This window comes from Gekko japonicus, unplaced genomic scaffold (genome assembly GCF_001447785.1).
Source record: "Gekko japonicus isolate JY-2015 unplaced genomic scaffold, Gekko_japonicus_V1.1 scaffold1252, whole genome shotgun sequence".
Taxonomy (NCBI): domain Eukaryota; kingdom Metazoa; phylum Chordata; class Lepidosauria; order Squamata; family Gekkonidae; genus Gekko; species Gekko japonicus.
Window position 1 is genome coordinate 36,171 of NW_015167576.1, and position 21,728 is coordinate 57,898.

General features: G+C 49.0%; 1 protein-coding gene across 1 annotated transcript in view; it reads left to right on the top strand.

Annotated features, from left to right (window-relative positions):
- The window catches only part of VAX2 (ventral anterior homeobox 2), a 70,805-nt gene that overhangs the window by 30,013 nt on the left and 19,064 nt on the right, over window positions 1-21,728 (top strand). The window contains exon 2 of the mRNA XM_015413864.1: window positions 14,282-14,469. Within this exon, the coding sequence (XP_015269350.1) occupies window positions 14,282-14,469 (188 nt within the window). The remainder of the gene's footprint in view (window positions 1-14,281; window positions 14,470-21,728) is intronic.

Sequence of the window (21,728 nt, forward strand, 5' to 3'; positions counted from 1 at the left end):
CCGGTGCTTGTAGCGGCTGAGCAGGCATCGGCGGCGCGGGAAATCCCGGTGCAGGAGCAACTTGTAACTGCGCGGCGTGTGCGTCCAGGAAATTGGCCATTCTAACGTCCAACATTCCCGGCAGGCCTTCCATCACATCCTGGAATGCCCGCATTAAGTCTCTCACCGAGTCTTCCAGTTCTGCTAGACGTTCCCCGGTAGTTTCCTCCGGGATGGGTTCCCGAGGGCGGTAGTCCGGGGGTGGGTCATAGTCCTCTTCCGTTTGGAAGGCTCCGGTGCCCTCCTCATCTTCTGCGTGACCACGCGGTCCCGACGGCTCGAACATCCACTCCTCGAGGTCCTGCTTGGGGCTCCCCTTCTCCGAGGTAGACCCAGGTTCCGGGAACAATCCCTTGTCAAACAGACTCTCACGTAATCCGCTCCCCCGACGGGAGTACACCTCACGGGTGCCTTGGGTGTTGTACATAGTCCAATCATCCTGCTGGTGAGTCTTCCGCGGACCCCATTGCGAAGGGGTCGGAGGCGGCCAAGACAGATGTGCAGGCAGGCGGGGAATCGTTCCCCCCACGGCCCCCTCCATGGAGGCTGCAGTCGTGAACACCAAAGACGCAGAGGTTTGTGGGACCGATCCCGAGTCCCCCTCCGTGTTAGGTAGATTTCCCTCAATTCCGCTCATGATCTTGTCAGATTCGGAACGATAGGAAAAGGGGGTTCTAACAATATGTTGGATCCCCAAGCATCGAGAATAAATCCACGTTTTAAAGAAAAGCAAAATTTATTTCAAAGCGTTGAAGACATACTCAAACACGTTCTTTGTTAGAACTGGGGATACACAGTTAGGTCAAGCATAATAAAGGAACTTCAAACAGATACAGATCCAATGAATATCTTTCCCGCTGGCGGGCTAAGGAAACGGTTGCGCGCCCAGTACATGAGAACCAGGCAGAACATCAGACAAAACACAGGTGCAGTAGTCCTGGGAAAATCAATAGGCAAGCATTACAGCATCGTCTCCCCCACACAACCTCCAGCAGTTATCTTTTGCATTCCAAAGCAGGAGCAGGATGATAGAAGCCAAGCCGGGTGTAACAGGGAAAGGATATGTACACAGAGGTCACAGAAAACAGCTCTAAGCTCTGGAGTCTTGTGAGCAAAACTTCTGCTTTGTGAGCTGCTGGCATTAAAGTTGTGAACGAGGGATTTGGCTACTGCATAAATGAGTCTGCTCTGGAGCCATCCTTCCTGAGCTAAGACAGAAATGCATGAGCCAGAGGCTAAAAAACTGAGAGCTGGCTCACACTAACTCAGCTTAGAGGGAACACTGGTGTGGTGGTGAGTGCAAAGCTATGGATGAGTCTTCTCTTCAAGTAAGTGGTTTTGGGAAGAGCAGATAGGGGAAATGATCCGCCGTAATGCTTCTTCTGCACAAGCGGTGCGCAGAACTGTGGAGTTTCTCCTGCAGGAGATGGTGGTAGAACTCTGGCCCAGCTCTCATTCATGTTGATGGGACTTGTGGAGTAGAATATCGCAGTGCAGTTAAGTCATGTTATTTATTCTTAAAAGAAGTAATCAAGGTAGTTAGGGATCTGGGTTTGTTCTAAGCTGTCGAGTCTTGTGAGCAAAAATTCTACTTTGTGAGCTACTGGCATTAAAGTTGTGAGTGAGTGATTTGGCTGCTGCATAAATTAGTTTGCTCTGGAGCGATCCTCCCTGAGCTAAGACAAAAATGTGTGAGCTGGAGGCTAAAAAACTGAGCTGGCTCACACTAACTCAGCTTAGAAGAAGAAGAAGAGATTGCATTTATACCCCGCCCTTCACTACCCAAAGGAGTCTCAGAGTGGCTTACAAACTCCTTTCCCTTCCCCTCCCCACCACAGACACCCTGTGAGGTAGGTGGGGCTGAGAGAGCTCTTGACAGAGACTGCTTTTTTTCAAGAACAGCTGTGCCAGAACTGTGGCTCGCCCAAGGTCATCCAGCAGGTGCAACTGGAGGAGTGGGGAATCAAACCCGGTTCTCCCAGATTAGAGTCCGCGCACTCAACCACAACACCAAACTGGCTTAGAGGGCTTCACAAAACATAGTGGTTATTGAAGCGGTTGCTAAGTTTTGTAACTGCCTTATAATGAGGAAGATGTGTGTTAAACCCATGAACTGAATGGCGATTGTGCATGATTCTGATCTATGCCAATCAAGGTTTTGAACTGAACTGAACTGGCTTAGAGGGAACGCCGGTTCTAACTGCACAGGGTGATTTACAAAGGCCAACCCGAGCTATAGCATATTAGCACACAAGAGCATCAAAACCAAATATGGACATTGTTTATTGATTTAAAATATTTACAGCCCATCTTATCTCCTTGGACCAAAGGCAGCTAATGACACAGTGGCAAGCTGAAAGGACACACAACATCCTAAGTCCATTAACAAAGTAAAAGCAAACACAGAGTCCAGAACAAAACTAGAGTCCAGTGGCACTTTTAAGACCAACAAAGGTTTATTCAAGGTATGAGCTTTCGTGCGCATGCAAGCTCATACCTTGAATAAACCTTTGCTGGTCTTAAAGGTGCCACTGCACTCTAAATTTGTTCTACTGCTTCAGACTAATATGGCTGTCCACCTGGAACACAGTCCTTGTTGTTGTTGTTGTTCAGTCGCACAGTCGAGTCCGACTCTTCGCGACCTCATGGACCACATCACGCCAGGCCCTCCTGTCTTCCGTCGTGCTCCGGAGTTTGCTTCATTTCATGTTCGTTGCATTGATAACACTGTCCAACTATCTCATTGAAAAGTACGCAGATGGAGAGTGATTTCAGCAAAGCGTACTTTATTTGAACAGGAATAAGATAACTTTGGCCGGCTCACAGGCCGGCTTATATCCCCCAAGAAACCGCCACCCAAAACACACACACCCACTTCCCAATAGATTATTTACAGTGGCCAAGAGTCCCATAGGCTCTCGGCCGGGAACCTAGCCCCCTGATTGGAGCGGGCTAGGATCCGCATAGTCCATTGTCTCTTGAAGCGAAGCTTGACGTTTGTGTCTGACCGCGTGGAGCCCGAGCCGGCCACGTGGTCTGGACTGGATACATTACACTCATAAAAGTCCAGACACAGCCAAATCTGCCAAAAGCAGTTCTCCCTCCAACATAAAAGCCCCTGAATGCCTGGGGGTGTGGCCACGATCCTCTTCCTCCTTCCCATACAAGTTGTGTATTACCAGTCGGCCATGTGTGCAGGGTTCAAGTCATCACCGAACAACACTGAACTAACAGCAAGGTTTTCTGCAGGCGTCAACCTGCAAAGGGGCAAAACCAATACAGAGACCATGTGCTTTCTCTGTTGTGGGGTGCGCATTTGTGGAATGGCCTGCCCGTGGAGGCCGGAAACCTCCCCCTCTCCTGTCTTTCTGCAAACCATGCAAAACCGAATGATTGAAGAGGGCTTTTCAGCACTGGTAATCGTGTTGCCTTGCAAAAAATGGTTTTACAAACTTGCTTGGATAAATTATTAAGGAGTGTGGCCTATACTGCTGTGTTTCGCTTTGTTGTTAGCAGGGTCCAGTTTCTGTATTTTCTGTACCGCTTAATGTGTCATGTGAAGACTTATGCGATTCTTTGGTGCTCTCTGGTGATTCTAGACTTCTCAAAACCCTTATGCATGGGTTATTGAATGTCCTGTTTCTTGTGTGATTGGAGTGGCTCACTATGCCTTGAGTCATGATACGAAAAGTTGACCTCCGGTGAGAGACATGAAGCTTTCGGGGTAGAATTACCATTTCCCACGCTCTGTTTTATTTATTTGCTGACTCAGTTTATAGCCCACCGTTCTAGTTTGTTTGTTTGTTTGCAATTTTGATTTATAAACTGCCCTTCTCTGAACTCACAGAGTTCAGGGCAGTTAATAAGGGGGGGGGAACCAAATAATTAAAAGTGCTAAAAACATTTTCAGATGGCACTAAAATCGATTTACGAGTTGCACTACTGTCTCGCAAAGAGATGGAGAAAAAAAGCAGGATGGGGGAAGGGAAGGGAGCGCCAGCTTGGTGTCGTGGTTAAGTGCGTGGACTCTGATCTGGGAGAACCAGATTTGATTTCCCTCTCCTCCACTTGCAGCTGCTGGATGACCTTGGGAAAGCCATAGTTCTGGTCAGAGCTGTCTTAGAAAGGGCAGTTTCTGTCAGAGCTCTCTCAGCCCCACCTACCTGACAGGGTGTCTGTTGTGGGGAGGGGAAGGGAAAGGAGTTTGTAAGCCACTCTGAGTGAAGGGTGGGGTATAAATCCAATATCCTTCTCCTCCTCCTCCTCCAGATAGGATGGTCCCTGTTGTAGCCCTCAACCATAGGCCTGGCGGAACATCTCCGCCTTGCAAACCCTGCGGAATTGCACCAAGTCCCGCAGGGCGTGGATGTTATTTGGTAAAGAGTTCCACCAGGTAAAGAGTTCCACCAGGTAGGAGCCAGGGCTGGTCAAGCTGGATGTCTTTTGGGCTGGTGATCACCAGTAGGTTGTTCTCAGCAGAGCATAAGGCTCTTTGGCGGAGATTCGAGGCTGATTACGGCTAAAAACAATGCAGTCAGAACAGTAGCATACACCCAGCCCACAAAATCAGAGACGGTCTCACTAAAACAGTATAATGAAGACAGGAAAGGAGGCGTTGCAAGGCTGGAGAAGAATGCAGTGAAATGTGATTTTGCCTATAATATTCATCCAAACTTTAGAGTTAGAGTTTAATGCCAGTTGCTCACGAAGTAGTATTTTTGCTCACAGGACTCCACAGCTTAGAGGGAGCATTGCTGACCAGCCTTATTTATTTATTTGCATCATTTATATCTCTCTTTTGTCCCAATGGGGACCTGAAATGTCTCGCCTTTTACCTCACAACAATCCTCTGAGGTAGGCCAGGCTGAGATTGTGTGAATGGCCCAGAGTCACCCAGCAAGCTTTCATGGGAGACGGGAGATTCTTCTATTTAGGAAAAACAGAACAGCACCTGGGATCACGGTAGATATCGATACAAGAGAGAGGGGTGAAAAACGTGAACATATAAACACCATAAATCATGCACTTTACAATAAACTATAAATAAATTGAAATACTGCAATTTGTGAGTCTGTTATTATCCAATTACATACAAATTTATGAGACACATGTAATACCCAATCCCATCCAGGATATGAACAATATCCAAAGATGGTGTCAATATTAAATGTCTCTAGGTCCTCGTGCTGGGCTGCAGGGGTCATTTCCTGTAGGAGTGCACAGGAGCGGAGCTCCGACAGTAAAGAGCCCAGGGGGCGGGCACATGCAACAAGCCCCACCCCCTCCTCCCCCAAGCTCCAGCCCCCAAGGAGGAAGAAGCAGCCAGGTAAGTTGCAGAGCGCCCCCCCCAGATAGCAATCCAAAACAGTCCAGTGGCACCTTTAAGGCCAAGGTTTATTCAGGTACAATCTATCCCTCCTCTGTGAGGGCAGATATGCACGTCCCCCCCCCCCCAATAGCTAGCAATCCAAAAGAGTCCAGTGGAGCCTGAGCGGTGGGTGTTGCCTTCTGACACACTTCCGGTGATGTCAGGAGGCGTGGCATATGCAGATGAGTTATGCTAATGCGTTATGCTAATGAGCTCCTGCACCTCTTTTTCTACGAAATGACCCCTGCTGGGCTGTAAAAGTAATACACCTCAGCCCCCTCCAGGTGAATCCTCCTGTTGTAGTCCTGGCAAGTACCTCTTATAACAGGGGTGTCAAACATGTGGCCCGGGGGCCAGATCAGGCCCTCGGAGGGCTTCTTTCAAGCCCGCAGAGGAACTGGCTGTCTTCTGCTTCTGCTTCCAGTTCTGCTGCTGCTGCGTCATCGTAGGTTTGCAGCTTAGAGATACAGACCTCAACAGCATCCTCAAAGACTGCAACAGCACAGACATTTTGATGCAGTAATTCAGACCAAGAGGTGTCCCTTATCAGACACTGCGAAATAAACAAAACATTGCAAGAGTGCTGATGTTTTAAGCATGTTTTTATTTTAAGTAAAAAAAACCTTTGTGTTTGTGTCCTTTGTAAAGTTTATAGCTCTGCTACCTGGCATTACCTTTTATGACACGCGTGGCCCGGCCCGACAAGGTCTCATTTATGTCAGATCTGGCCCTCGTAACAAATGAGTTCGACACCCCTATCTTATGATAATGTATCACCAGCTGGAAGAAATCCCGACGGACATTCGATAGTGACCGTTTCAAGAAACCTCTTTATCAGGAGCTGACACTCCTCTTAGCTGAGTGGACAAGCACCCCTTACGAGAAGGATAAACTTCATGACGGGAAGCAGCTGCCTCCAAAGTGACAAGCAGCATTAATCTTTTTTCCAGTCAGGCACAGCGTTCCGAACGAATATTGATGCCGACTCTTGATATTGTTCATATTCTGGCTGGGATTGTGTATTACATGTGTGTCATAGTTTTCGTATGTCTTCGGCTAATAACCGACTCACAAACGGCTGTAGTTCAATTCATTTACCGTTTGTTTTAAAGTTCACTATTTATGATATGTATTTGCTCACCTTCTATTTAGGAGGCACCCACGGAATAGTGACTCATCTAGAAAACTATTTCCCCATTTAAAATATTCATTAACTGCCTTTCTGCCTTGAGGCAGCTGGTGTGTGTATAAAGTGAGGTCGAGTCGCAGCCAACGTACGGCAACCCCAGCAAGGGGCTTTCGAGGCAAGGGAGAAGCAGAGGTGGTTTGCCCTTGCCTTCCTCTGCAGAGCCTGAGAGAGCGGTGACTCACCCAAGGCCACACCAGCAGCTGCATGTGGAGGAAGAAGGAGAAGAGATTGGATTGATACCCCGCCCTCCACTAACTGAAGGAGTCTCAGAGTGGCTTACAGACTCCTCTCCCTTCCCCTCCCCACAACAGACACCCCGTGAGGTCAGTGGGGCTGAGAGAGCTCTGACAGAAACTGCTCTTTTTCAAGAACAGCCCTTGTCAGAACTACGGCTTGCCCAAGGTCATCCAGCCAGGTGCAAGTGGAGGAGTGGGGAATCGAACCTGGTTCTTCCAGATCAGAGTCTGCGCACTTAGCCACTACGCCAAAGTTGGGAGTGACCTAACGGCACTTAACACACAAGGCTTGTGAGTTTCCAGAGGGCTGATTACAAAGCAGAACTAGCTGGATTTTGTTCTTTTTTTAAATTATTAACTCTCCTAAAAAGGAGATAAGTTTATTGCTTTTAAATTCAGAAAACAGGGAGGGTATATAGATGGATCAAGAAAAAGTGGTGAGTGATGCTTTAATTAGTATATTAGTCTGTTATTGGCATGCACAAGTCTTTGGCTTCTTCTGTGATTGTCCTGTCTTCTTTCATCTTTACCTGTAAAAAATAAAGACCATTAGTATGTTAATAATGTCCCTTTGGGGTTAATACTGTCTTTTATTGCGCTTTCCGAACATATCTTCAGGTACTGCAGCGCGTCACTTTTTGCCTCTCAGGTTGTAAGATGGACCCTTCGCTGCTGCTCCACCTTCCAATTCTTTGTCCCCTCCCTCCGAGCTGCTGTCTTCTTCACTGCTGAATATCGCCCATTTGGCGAGTTCTGCCTCGTCCTCTGAACTGGCGTGCCTCTTCAAAAAGTCTTGAGCCTTGAAAATGGAGTCTATCTTTTCTCTCTTTTCTTTAAACTTAAAGACCAGTCCTTCTGGAATCAACCATCTGTAATTAACTTGTTGGCTTTGCAAGAATACAGTCAGTCCCTTAATATGCCTTTCGTTTCATATGAATTTCAAATGGAACATCTTTTTAAATCCTTATATTCTGCTCTCTGATCTTCAAAGGTTTTGATGAAGTTGCTTTTAAAATTTGATCTCTGACGCGCTGCTTGGTAAATTTCACAACCACTTCTGCTGGCAGATTATTTTTCTTTGTATAGATGAAATAGGCTCTATAGATCAAGTCCATCTCTTCGCTTAATTTTTCCGCTTCACTGCCAGTCAGTGGTGCCAAAGCATCCGCCAAAATGCTTCTGAGATCTTCTTTTTCTACCTCCTTTGTACCTTGAAACCAGAGAGTCAAATTTGATTTTTCCATTTGTAACATCAACAGCTTGTTTTCTTGTACTTCTTGATTTTTTTCCATTTTATTGACCTTCTTGATTTTCTGCATTTCTTCCATTGACACCAGGCATTTCTTTGCAATCTCCTCCATCTTCTTGGTTGTATCAGTCAATTGCTTCTGTTGATTGCTGAGGACACTTTCCATATTAGACAGCGTTTGATTGATTTTCAACATTTGGTCCAGTAGAGGGCGAAGCATCTCACTTTCTTGTTGATTGACAGCTGGCTCAGTAAGGCGGGGGTTAAGACCGGAAGTCCCTCCCGTCCTCTTTGCCGGCTTGTCCTGTAGCTTCTTTTGCCCCGACAGCTTAACTTTATTGTTTACTTTTTAAAAGTTCGTGCCGCGCAGCTAGGGATTCACTCCCTCTTCCTCGGTTTAAAGAATTCCCCCAAAGGTAACTGTACTTTAAAAAATTTTCACTTCCCCCCCTTTTCTTGCTTAAAACAGTCTCATTTTGTTTTTTGGGGGGGTTCACCCTCCTCCCTTCCGTTTAGTCCAATGGGGGGGGAATGCGCTTAAATCTTTATCTTTTAATACGATCGTCACTCACAGTAAGCCATCTTCCGCTTTCTTTTACTTTTGCTTCTTCGCTTCTTCGCTTTTCATCACTCCGAGAACCGGTGGCGTAGCTAGTCCCCACAAAGGGGCACAACGCGGCGGGGCCTTCGGGGCATGGGGAGAGAATTTCCAACTGTCAGGTCGACAAAGAGGCACTTCCCCAGTGCGCCCCCTGGTCCGGAGTCTTAACCTAAGACTCCTTAGGGTCTCCGCTTGTGTGGATCCCCCCCCACCGCGCGTGGGCGATTCGCCTCCCAGAGCATCCCAGGAGAGCGACCGCCATTCGCGCCGCCAAAACCGGAAGTTAGCTGGATTTTGTTCTGATACAGCAAAGAAAATCTTTTTTAAAAAAAATCCTGGAAGAACAGGGACCTGATTAATGAAAGCTTCATTCAAGAGCTGAGATTAAGCCTTCGCTGTACGCCTAGAAGTCAAAGTGGAACACACAGTATATATATTTTTAATGACAAAGAGTCTTGTGGCACCTTTAGGGTTCCGATCCTATGGACTTCCCATCTACCTCAGTGGGAATTTCTTCTGAGTGAACGTCTCTTAGGAATTAGACCAGGGGTCCCCGACATTTCTGAGCCTGGGGAAAACATTTGGGATTCTGACACAGCATGGTGGGCGCAGAAACAAAATGGCTGCCACAAAATGGCTGCCGCAGGTGGTCGAGCCAGGCACAAAAGGATTGCCCCAGCTTACCTTCAGTTTGACTGTGGTGATCCTTGTGCTGTGGTGGCAGCTGCTGTCAAAGCAACATTTTTTTAAAAAAAATCTGCACAGCCTATCAAATCTAGTCAATCAGAAGTCTTTTTGGTATAGTGGTTAAGAGCGGTGAACTCTAATCTGGGAGAACCAGGTTTGATTCCCTACTCCTCCACTTGCAGCCAGCTGGGGGTGACCTTGGGTCAGTCACAAGTTCTCTCAGAGCTGTTCTCTCAAGATGAGTCCCTGAAAGAGCTCTCTCAGACCCACCTACCTCACAGGGTGTCCATTGTGTGGAGAGGAAGGGAAGGATATCGTAAGCTGCTCTGAGACTCCAAGTGAAGGGCAGGGTATAAATCCAATCTCTTCCTCCTCCTCCTCCTCCTCCTCCTTCTTCGTTCCAGTTTGGTGGAAGCCAGTTTGGGAGCAGGAGCCAGTTTGGTGTAGTGGTTAGGAGTGCATACTCTAATCTGGGAGAACTGGGGTTGATTCCCCACTCCTCCACATGCAGCTGCTGGTGTGACCTTGGGTCAGTCACAAGTTCTCTCAGAGCTGTTCTCTCAAAAGCAGTTCTTGAACGAGCTCTCTCAGCCCTACCTACCTCACAGGGTGTCTGTTGTGGGAAGAGGAAGGGAAGGAGATTGTAAACTGCTCTGAGACTCCGAGTGAAGGATGGGGTATAAATCCAACTGTCCTCCTCCTCTAGCAAAAGCCCTACCTCGGCCCACCTGCTTTCTAAAAACACTTGGTGGGTGCCAGAAAAACTGTTGGCTTGAGCTATGGAGCCCAAACATACCACCTTAGGGACCCTGAATTAGACCATAATGGATTCATTGTAATGCTATTGTTTATTATTAATTTATTTATTTATTTGACTTCTAACCCTCCCATGGCAGACTCAGGGTGGGTTACAATACATATAAACAATAAATTAAACATAATGCCATCATTAAAACCTCTGCAAAAACATCATGTCGGCCAGTTGGGTGTCCCAGGCAGGGGTCATTTCCTGTGGGAGCGCACAGGAGCAGAGCTCCGACAGTAAGGAGCCCAGGGGGTGGGCGCATGCAACAAGCCCCGCCCCCTGCTCCCAGCAGTTCTCAGTTGGGCCACGAGGAGCAAGAAGCAACCAGGTAAGTTGCAGAGCCCCCCCCCCGCCTTCAGGTACAAGCTCTCCCTCCTCTGTGAGGGCAGATCTGCACATTCCCCCCTCCATAACTAGCAGTCCAAAACAGTCCAGTGGCACCTTTAAGACCAACTTTTATTCAGGTAGAAGCTCTTCCTCCTCTGCGAGGGCAGATCTGCACGTTCCCCCCCCTCCCAAATAGCTAGCAATCCAAAACAGTCCAGTGGAACCTGAGTGGTGGGTGTTGCCTTCTGACACACGTCTGGTGATGTCTGGGGGTGTGGCATATGCAAATAAGCTATGCTAATGAGTTATGCTAATGAGCTCCTGCACCTTTTTTCCTACAAAATGACCCCTGGTCCCAGGACTTGCCTTTTTGCTGTTAGAATTTGTGCAAATATTTTATAAAGCAATATTGCATTGCAAAATGTTTCCCTGGATTCTTCACCAATCCTAAACGCACCACAAAGATTTTTTTAAAAAATTAGTCTGTTCTGATTCTGCAAGACCCTAGCTGTCCTGTTGGTCATTGAGATATAAATCTATGGGAAGTGCATGATGCCTGGGCCATTGACCTTTATTTGCCGGTATATTTTATGCAGGTGAGGCTACCAGAGCCCTTGTGTGAAAACCTTCCTGTCTTGTCCTATGAAGGATTTCCCACCCATTTGAACACAACAGAGTTGCATTGTGCGGCATCAGCCACTAGGTGTCTCTTCACCTTACAGGAGAGTTCTCACACCCAGCACACCTGGCTGCTCTTTGCCATAGGAAAGCGTCTGCCTGGTCCCCCTTCAATCCAGGTGTGGCTGCTGCCTTCCAAATCAGAGGAGAGCACCTGAAGCCCTGAAACCTTTTTGGGAAACCCACACTGGTTTCCCCACATCGTCTTGGCATAATGAGATATAGTGATGCACAAGAGATCAATGGATCTTGCTCTATTGGAAAGAAGAGATTTCTTTGCTTTTAAAAACCTTTATTTCTAAGGGTAAAAGATACACGGGATAACTACAAATAAACATAACACTAACAGCTACATTTTCTAAGCTGTCTATAGTCAACACTAACACAGAGATAATGGAGAATCTGCCTTCTTCTCAACCCCTAGAAAGGAAGTCACCTGGAACATAAGAACATAAGAGATGCCAATGTTGGATCAGGCCAAAGGCCCATCCAGTCCAACACTCTGTATCACACAGTGGCCAGAAATACTAGGTGCCATCAGGAGGTCCACCAGTGGGGCCAGGACACTGGAAGCCCTCCCCCCCCCCTGGTGGGCCCCCCCCCCCCAGCACCAAGAATACAGAGCATCACTTGCCCCAGAGTCCCTATCTATACCTTGTGGCTAATAGCCACTGATGGACCTCTGCTCCATATGCTTATCTAATTCCCTTTTGAAGCCGTCCATGTAGCCACCACCACTTCCAAACAACCAATCACTTATCACAACAGAAGTTACTTTTCCTGGGCTAATTACCCATTGGCTTACTGCCAGGTATCCCTTCCAGGTCAGTCTAAACCATAGCAATACTAGGCAAACAAGTTAACCCTATAATGACTGAACTGTCAGATCTTGTAAACACATGCTCTTCCCTGACAGTGAACACGTAAGAGGAAAGGCCAGGCTTGGGGGTATTTTGTGTGATGGATGGACTCAGTTTGCAAAACCTGAGCAAGGCTGCTAACGAGACAATGCTTTGGAGGTCGTTAATTCATAGGGTCACTGTAACTCAGGTCGCCATCAGAAGCAACTTAATGGCCACATTTGTCATGTGCGAGAGGGGTGGAGGCCCATGCTTGCGTTAGCATCCTGCAGTCCAGCAACCCTGGCACTGTGGCTCAGGGAGAGGGGGAGAACTCTGTATGCGTTGATACACTCTCACACCAAACACTAGGTTGGTGTGAGAGCCAGTTTGGTGCAGTGGTTAGGAGCACGGACTCTAATCTGGGAGAACCAGGTTTGATTCCCCGCTCCTCCTCCACACACAGCTGCTGGTATGGCCTTGGGTCAGTCACAAATTCTCTCAGAGCTGTTCTCTCAAGGGCAGTTTCTCTCAGAGCTCTCTCAGCCTTGCCTACCTCAAGGGGTGTCTGTTGTGGGGAGGGGAACGGCGATTGTCAGCCACTCTGACACTCCTTTGGGCAGTAAAGGGCGGGGTATAAATCCAATCTCTTCTTCTTGTCTTCAGTCCGACTGGAGATGCAGTAAAAAAACTGTTGAAATAATAATTCATTATATAGTAGGCTTTGGTTGCAGGGTCAATACCAAGCATCAAAGAGGGTTCTTGCGGCCTTATTACAAATTAGATAGAGAGATACGGTGACGTGGTCCTTTGGGTATTTGAAACATCTCTTTGTTTATTAAAATTCTGGTGTTCTGTCTTTCCCTTGTGATTCGAGGCAATTCTAAATTACAGCTGAACATAATATGGGCTTCTACTGAATCAGATTGTTGGTTCATCAAGGTCATCGTTGTCTACAAAGCCTGGTTGTAGCTCTCCAGGGTCTCAGGCGGAGGTCTTTCCCATCACCTCCTGCCTGGTCCTTTTAACTGGCGATGCCGGGGATTGAACCTGGGACCTTCTGCATGCCAAGCAGAGGCTCTACCACTGAGCCACAGCCCCTCTTTACAGCTCTCCAGGGTCTCAGGCGGAGGTCTTTCCCATCACCTCCTGCCTGGTCCTTTTAACTGGCGATGCCGGGGATTGAACCTGGGACCTTCTGCATGCCAAGCAGAGGCTCTACCACTGAGCCACAGCCCCTCTTTACAGCTCTCCAGGGTCTCAGGCGGAGGTCTTTCCCATCACCTCCTGCCTGGTCCTTTTAACTGGCGATGCCGGGGATTGAACCTGGGACCTTCTGCATGCCAAGCAGAGGCTCTACCACTGAGCCACAGCCCCTCTTTACAGCTCTCCAGGGTCTCAGGCGGAGGTCTTTCCCATCACCTCCTGCCTGGTCCTTTTAACTGGCGATGCCGGGGATTGAACCTGGGACCTTCTGCATGCCAAGCAGAGGCTCTACCACTGAGCCACAGCCCCTCTTTACAGCTCTCCAGGGTCTCAGGCGGAGGTCTTTCCCATCACCTCCTGCCTGGTCCTTCTTAACTGGAGGTGCTGGGGGGTTGAACTTGGGAACAGGGGGCGGGAGGATGCTGTTGCAGTTGTCCTGCTTGTGGCCTTCCTAGAGGTAGCTGGCTGGCCACTGTGTGGACAGAGTGCTGGGCTTGATGGTCCTTTGATCCACCATGGCTCTTCGTACGTTCTTAGAACAAAAAATGCAATTGATAGAATAAAAAATGCATTCGGGATTTCTCTGTCCAGTTGTGGATCACAGCTGAATAAATCCTGAAGCGGGCCTTGATGGAATGGGAAGCAAAAGCCAGTTTGGTGTAGTGGTTAGGAGCGCGGACTCTAATCTGGGAGAACCGGGTTTGATTCCCCACTCCTCCACTTGCAGCTGCTGGTGTGACCTTGGGTCAGTCACAAGTTCTTTCAGAGCTGTTCTCTCAAAGGCAGTTCTCGAGAAAGCTCTCTCAGCCCACCCTACCTCACAGGGTGTCTGTTGTGGGGAGGGGAAGGGAAAGGAGTTTGTAAGCCGCTCTGAGACTCCTTTGGGTAGTGAAGGGTGGGGTATAAATCCAATCTCCTCCTCCTCCTCCTCGTCTTCTTCTTCAAATCGGCAGAAGAGCTATTGAGCAAAACACCAGAATCTCCAGGGGGCCACTCACCAGGTATCAGCTGGATGTTGGCATCCCCCTCAAGTCTCTGTCTCTGTGGTTGCCCCTAGATGCCAAAGGGACCATCCGGGAGATTGTCCTTCCCAAAGGTTTGGACCTGGATCGGCCCAAGAGGACCCGGACCTCTTTCACCGCCGAGCAGCTCTACCGTTTGGAGCTGGAATTCCAGCGCTGCCAGTACGTCGTGGGCCGGGAAAGAACGGAGCTGGCCCGGCAGCTGAACCTCTCTGAGACGCAGGTAAGGGTGGAAGAGGGCGCATGGAAGACTGCTGCTCTCCCTTGGGAGACCACGGGCATTGATGGGGAAGGGGGATGCTTACTGCCTTTCCCCTGTGCCCGGGTGACTGATTGGCAGAATCGAAAGGCCCAGTGAAGGTCCCTAACAGGCTCTCCAAACCAAATCCCTGCAGGGCCCGGCGAACCTTTCAATGGCCAGACAGCACACTGGAACCAGTGCTCAACTCCCGAGTTCTTCAAAAAACCATCTACGCCAGTGATCGTTCTCATTTTCAGTGGTGGTGAATCCCAAGGAACAAAGTTGGAGTCCAGGGGCACCTTTAAGACCGACAAAGTTGCATGCACAAGGAAGCTTCTACCCAGAATCAGTGTTCCCTCTAAGGTGTGGAGTCCTGTGAGCAAGAATTCTACTTTGTGAGCTACTGGCCTTAAAGTTGTGAGCGAGCGGTTTGGCTGCTGCATAAATTAGTTTGCTCCAGAGCCCCATCCTTCCTGAGCGAAGGCAAAAATGTGTCAGCCGGAGGCTAAAAAACTGTGAGCTGGCTCACACTCACTCAGCTTAGAGGGAACACTGCCCAGAATTCAACTCTGTCGGTCTTCAAGGTGCCCCTGGATGCCAACTTTGTTCTGTTGCTTCAGAGCAACACGGCTGCCTGCCTGAACTGACCACGAACCCCCAGGGTTAACGAAGCAGTGTGCAAAAGAATAATCGGCTTGTCTTGTATCTGCTGTCAATCGGTTTCTGTTGGTAACTCCAGGTTTTAATTCTCAGGGAAGATAATTTTATTTGGCCTTGACCTGGATGCTCTAGGCTGGCCTGATCTTGTCAGACCTCAGAAGTTAAGCAGGGTCAGCCCTGGTTAGCGTTTGGATGGGAGACCACCAAGCAAGGCCAGGGTCATACACAGAGGGAGGGAGGCCATGGCAAGCCCACCTCTGTAAGTCTTTGGATTATAAGTCTGTTTTGGATTGCTAGCTATTTGGGGGGGGGACGTGCAGATCTGTCCTGGCAGAGGAGGGAGAGCTTGTACCTGAATAAGCCTTGGTCTTAAAGGTGCCACTGGTCTGTTTTGGATTGCTAGCTATTGGGGGGGGAGTGGAATGGGCAGATTTGTCCTCGCAGAGGAGGGAGAGCTTGTACCTGAATAAGCCTTGGTCTTAAAGGTGCCACTGGTCTGTTTTGGATTGCTAGCTATTGGGGGGGGAGTGGAATGGGCAGATTTGTCCTCGCAGAGGAGGGAGAGCTTGTACCTGAATAAGCCTTGGTCTTAAAGGTGCCACTGGTCTGTTTTGGATTGCTAGCTATTGGGGGGGGAGTGGAATGGGCAGATTTGTCCTCGCAGAGGAGGGAGAGCTTGTACCTGAATAAGCCTTGGTCTTAAAGGTGCCACTGGTCTGTTTTGGATTGCTAGCTATTGGGGGGGGAGTGGAATGGGCAGATTTGTCCTCGCAGAGGAGGGAGAGCTTGTACCTGAATAAGCCTTGGTCTTAAAGGTGCCACTGGTCTGTTTTGGATTGCTAGCTATTGGGGGGGGAGTGGAATGGGCAGATTTGTCCTCGCAGAGGAGGGAGAGCTTGTACCTGAATAAGCCTTGGTCTTAAAGGTGCCACTGGTCTGTTTTGGATTGCTAGCTATTGGGGGGGGAGTGGAATGGGCAGATTTGTCCTCGCAGAGGAGGGAGAGCTTGTACCTGAATAAGACTTGGTCTTAAAGGTGAGTTGTGTGTCCCAGGCTACTCTGACCTTGTCAGATCTCTGCTTCTAAGCAGGGTCAACCCCGATTAGCACTTGGATGGAAGGTCACTGAGGAAGTCCAGGGTGGCTACGCAGAGGCAGGCAATGACAAGCCGCCTCTGAATGTTTCTTGCCATGAAAACTCTTTCAGAGGAGGCCATAAGTTGGTTGCAACTGGACTTCCCTTTCCACCACCAATTTTATTTCAAGTACGAGAACTCGTGGCAATTTATGGGTCACCTTTGTTTCGTTTCTTAGTTGTTGACATCTAGGCCAATCGTATTGTGTGACTTGACCCTAGGAGCAGGGGTCGTTTCGTAGAAAAAGAGGTGCTCATTAGCATAACTCATTAGCATAACTAGTTTGCATGTGCCACACCCCCTGACATCACCGCAAGTGTGTCAGAAGGCAACACCCACCGCTCAGGCTCCATTGGACTGTTTTGGATTGCTAGCTATTGCGGGGGGGGGGTAATGTGCAGATCTGTCCTCACAGAGGAGGGAGAGCTTGTACCTGAATAAACCTTGGTCTTAAAGGTGCCACTGGACTGTTTTGGACCAGGGGGGCCTCTGCAACTTACCTGGCTGCTTCTTGCTCTGACTGAGGGCTGCTGGGAGCAGGAGGTGGGGCTTGTTGCATGTGCCCGCCTCCTGGGCTCTTCACTGCCGGAGCTTCGCTCCTGTGTGCTCCTGCAGGAAATGACCCCTGCCTATGAGACAGAGAGAGAGAGAGAGAGAGATCAAGCAGTGCCCAAGGGGGACCAGTAGGGTTCTTGCAGTGGGAGGGGGTGTTCTTTCAGAAGGAAGGGGTTCCATCTGTCACAGATGCAAGGCACAAAAAAAGTGCTTCAACTTGGCACATTCCCAATTCTGGAGTGAGGCTGCAGAGCAGAGCCGTCTACGGCTAGGACAGAGATGCAGGAGCAAGTAAAATGCTGGTGTACAGAGATTCTGGGACGACGGCACCGGAGAGGCCTGTTTAATTTATAGCATCACGACAAAGACAGGTGGGTTAAAAATTAATCAGAGTAATAGCGATTCATAATTCATCGCCACGAGCAAGAGAGACGATTGAACGACATTTTGCGTTACACAAACGTGCGCATGCAGTGCACATGAGAGGGCTGCGTTGGCCATCACAGAAGTCCCACACAGAAAACACTGCCATGTAAGAATGCGTGTGTGTCTGCTCCTGAGCACATGGACACAGGTGTTGCACAATACACGCCTATTCAAGTGTGAGGATCCATTGATTGGATATCGATGACAATTTGCACCAGCAGAACGGGAGGGGGAACTTTGCTGACTCTCCCTACCCATCATAGATCTCCAGTTAGCCCCTCCTGCTGTTCCTGGGGGTCTCCAGGAGTGGCATTTCGGGGGGAATCAGTGGGCGGCAGGGCGAGGGTAGGGTTGTCAACCTCCAGGTGGTGCCTGGAAATATCCCAGAATTAAAACCAATCCTCAGACTATAGAGGAACGTGCAGATTTGGAGGGGGTGGAATGTGCAGATTTGTCCTCGCAGAGGAGGGAGAGCTTGTACCTGAATAAAAGTTGGTCTTAAAGGTGCCACTGGACTGTTTTGGACCGGGGGGGGGGGCGGGTGGGGGGTTTTGCAAGTTACCAAAAAAATTACCTGGCTGCTTCTTGCTCTGACTGAGGGCTGCTGGGAGCAGGGGGTTGGGGCTTGTCGCATGTGCCTGCCCCCGGGCTCTTTATTGCCGGAGCTCCGCTTCTCTGCGCTCCTGCAAGAAATGACCCCTGGTTCCCTCTAAGCTGAGTTAGTTGGGGTTTTTTTTTTGTTTTTTTAAATTTGTATCGATGTCTTACATTTCATATTCATTCATAATCATTTTCATCAAGTTTACATAACCAAACATCAACTACATCAATTTCTCCCTTTATGATTCCCTTCCCCACTTTCACGAGCGACCAGAAGAAGGATCTTATTATTATATCTGTAACCATGAGCACACTCTATGGAGTTTTATCAATATATCGTTATTGCCCCCCCTTGCCCATCTTATATACCCGAACCATTTCTTCCTTATCTCTGACGCCTTATCTTCCCATGTCTTATCCTATTTTATTATCAATAAAATATCTGATTGAATCCATTCATATAAGTACCAGTTCCATCTTTCCCAAGTCCATTTTAAGGTATCTTTCCATCCATACGCTAATACCGCATGAGTCGCTAGGATCATAGCTTTAAATAAATCCTTTTTGGTTTTATCTACTTTATTATTTCCCAGAATTCCCATAAATAACACTTTCTCGTTCAGCTCAATCATAATGTTACATAAATTATCAACCTTTTCCAGGATCAGTTGCCCAAATTCCCTTACCTTAGAACATTCCCGCCAAAGATGTGCATAATGTCCCCTTATTCTTTTTACAATGCCAACACTCTGATTTCATTCCCTTAATCATATACGATAATTGAGCAGGTGTCCTATACCATTTCAAGATTAATTTCATTTCCAATTCTTTAAATGTTTCCATTTTTATTTCCAGTATTCCCTTCATTAGTCTCTAAGCTGAGCTAGTGTGAGCCAGCTCACAGTTCTTTAGCCTCCGGCGCACACATTTTTGTCTCAGCTCAGGAAGGAGGGCTCCAGAGCAAACTAATCTGTACAGCAGCCAAATAGCTCATTCACAACTTCAATGCCAGGAGCTCACAAAGTAGAATTTTTGCTCACAAGACCCACAGCTTAGGGGGAGCATTGCTTTATACCCCTGCTGACATGCAAAGTATGTGTTGGTATATATACAAAACTATTGGTTCCATCAGGGGTCATTTCGTAGAAAAAGAGGTGCAGGAGCTCATTAGCATAACTCATTAGCATAACTCATCTGCATAGGCCACACCCCCTGACATCACCGGAAGTGTGTCAGAAGGTAACACCCACTGCTCAGGCTCCACTGGACTGTTTTGGATTGCTAGCTATTGGGGGGGGGTGCGCAGATACTTGTGCTCCTCATGGCTGCTGAGAGAAGGGGGGGGGGCTTGTTGCACGTCCCCACCCCCTGGGCTCTTTACTGCCGGAGTTTCGCTCCTGTGCACTCCTTCAGGAAATGACCTTTGTGGTATAGGTAGAATCATTGTGAGAGGTAAAGGTCATGTTGGCATTAATCCATTGTTTCCAACTTGTGGTGGCGCAGCATGAAATTTATTACGCATGTGTGCCCAGCCGGTTGAATCCAGCTGGGGTCTTCAGGCCCTCCCCTTGTCACCCCAGTGCAAGTGAAAGCGAGACGACACCGCTTGTGTAGATAAGAACGGAATGTGGCAAGGATGTGTCCTCTAGGCTTGCCAAGTCCCCCCGGGGGGCAGGAAAACCCCTGCCCCAGAGGCCCGTTCCCCACCGCCACCGGATCGGCCCCTGGGGGAAACTCCACCCCGACATGCACGTCACCAGGAAGTGGTGCGACCATGCCGGGCACGCTGGGGGCGGGGCCACAGTCATCCAAGGGAAAACTCTATGGTTTTCCCTTGGATGGTTGTGGCCCCGCCCCCAGCGTGCCCAGCATCATCATGTCACTTCCTGGTGACGTGGATGCGGGGCGCGTGCACGCTCCAGGATCGACCCGGGAGTCCCCCGCTCCGGAACAAGGTGAGACTTGGCAACCCTAGCATCCTCCCAGATGCTTCTGTTGCTGGGCTGGCTTGTCGTCACTTAGGCTTGTCATCACTTGCCCAAAGCGCCTCACTTGTTGCTAGGATACAGTCAGCTGTATTCTAGCAACAAGTGAGGCGCTTTGGGCAAGTCAGCATTTCACCTCTAAGCGTGTCTCTCACAGGATCTGCCCCTCTGCATGGAGACGTTTCCTGTGCCCAGAAGGTGGCCAGTTGTTTTGGTTCTGTGGGCACAGATCATAAACCTAATCCAGGCTCAACTAGGCAGGAGCAAGCCCAGGGAAGCTGACCCAGCAGTGCCGGCCACCTTGCAGGGTCCACCTGGCTCAGATGTGGCCCGTGTTGCCGCTGATGGCAGGCATCGAGACACACCCCCCCATGGCTTCATCTCACCAGGTCCGAGCCCAGCAGCTCCTGCAATCCTACCTAATTGTCTGGGCTTTGGTTCAGCTTCTCCTAGTCTATGGACAGCCACCTCTGGGGAACTTCCCCAGTAAGTCCACCCCTACATCTTATACATCTTTGGGAGAGTCTGTGGCTCAGTAGCAGAGCCTCTGCTTGGCATGTAGAAGGTCCCAGGTTCAATCCCCGACATCTCCAGTTAGAAAGGACCAGGCAGGAGGTGATGTGAAAGACCTCAGCCTGAGACCCTGGAGAGCTGTAAAGAGGGGCTGTGGCTCAGTGGAAGAGCCTCTGCTTGGCACGCAGAAGGTCCCAGGCTCTATCCCCGACATCTCCAGTTAGAAAGGACCAGGCAGGAGGTGATGGGAAAGACCTCTGCCTGTGACCCTGGAGAGCTGTAAAGAGGGGCTGTGGCTCAGTGGAAGAGCCTCAGCTTGGCATGCAGGAGGTCCCAGGTTCAATCCCCGACATCTAAAGGATCTGGCAGTAGGTGATGAGAAAGACCGCAGCCCGAGACCCTGGAAAGTCCTTGACAGACTGAGTAGAGAATACTGACTTTGATGGACCAAGGGTCTGATTTGGTATAGGGCAGCTTCATGTGTTTGAGGAAGGGCTGTGGCTCAGTGTTAGTTCATCTGCTTTGCATGCTGAAGGGCCCAAGTTTAATCCCCGGCATCTATGGACACACATAGAATCATAGAATCATAGAGTTGGAAGGCACCTCCAGGGTCATCTAGTCCAACCCCCGGCACAATGTAGGAAATTCACAAATACCTTCAGGCTATGCAGTAGGTGACGTGAAAGACCTCCATCTGAGACCCCAGAGAGCCACTGCCACTTGGAGGAGATAATACTGACCTTGATGGACCAAAGGTCTGATTCAATACAAGGCAGCATCATATGTCCATGCGTGTCCAGCAAAAAGGATCTAGGGGTCTTAGTAGGCCATACACTGAACATGAGTCAGCAGTGTGATGCGGCAGCTAAAAAGGCAAATGCGATTCTGGGGTGTATCAACAGAAGTACAGTGTCCAGATCACGAGATGTGAGGGTACCACTTTACTCTGCTCTGGTTAGACCTCACCTAGAGGATTGTGTTCAGTTTTGGGCACCACAATTTAAGAAGGAATATAGGCAAGCTGGAACGTGTCTTGAGGAGGGCAACAAAGATGGTGAGGGGTCTGGAGACCAAGTCCTATGGGGAAAGATTGAAGGAGCTGGGTATGTTTAGCCTGGAGAGGAGACAACTGAGAGGGGATATGAGAACCATCTTCAAGTACTTGAAGGGCTGTCATTATAGAGGATGGAGTAGAGTTGTTTTCTGTTGCCCCAGAAGGTCGGACCAGAACCAACGGGTTGAGATTAAATCAGAAGAGTTTTGGTTAAACATAAGCAGGGCTATTTTTGGGCAGGAACGCACAGGAACGGAGTTCCGGCTGGCTCCCAAGTTGGCCACGCCCAGCAAGAACTCAATAGGCTACATGT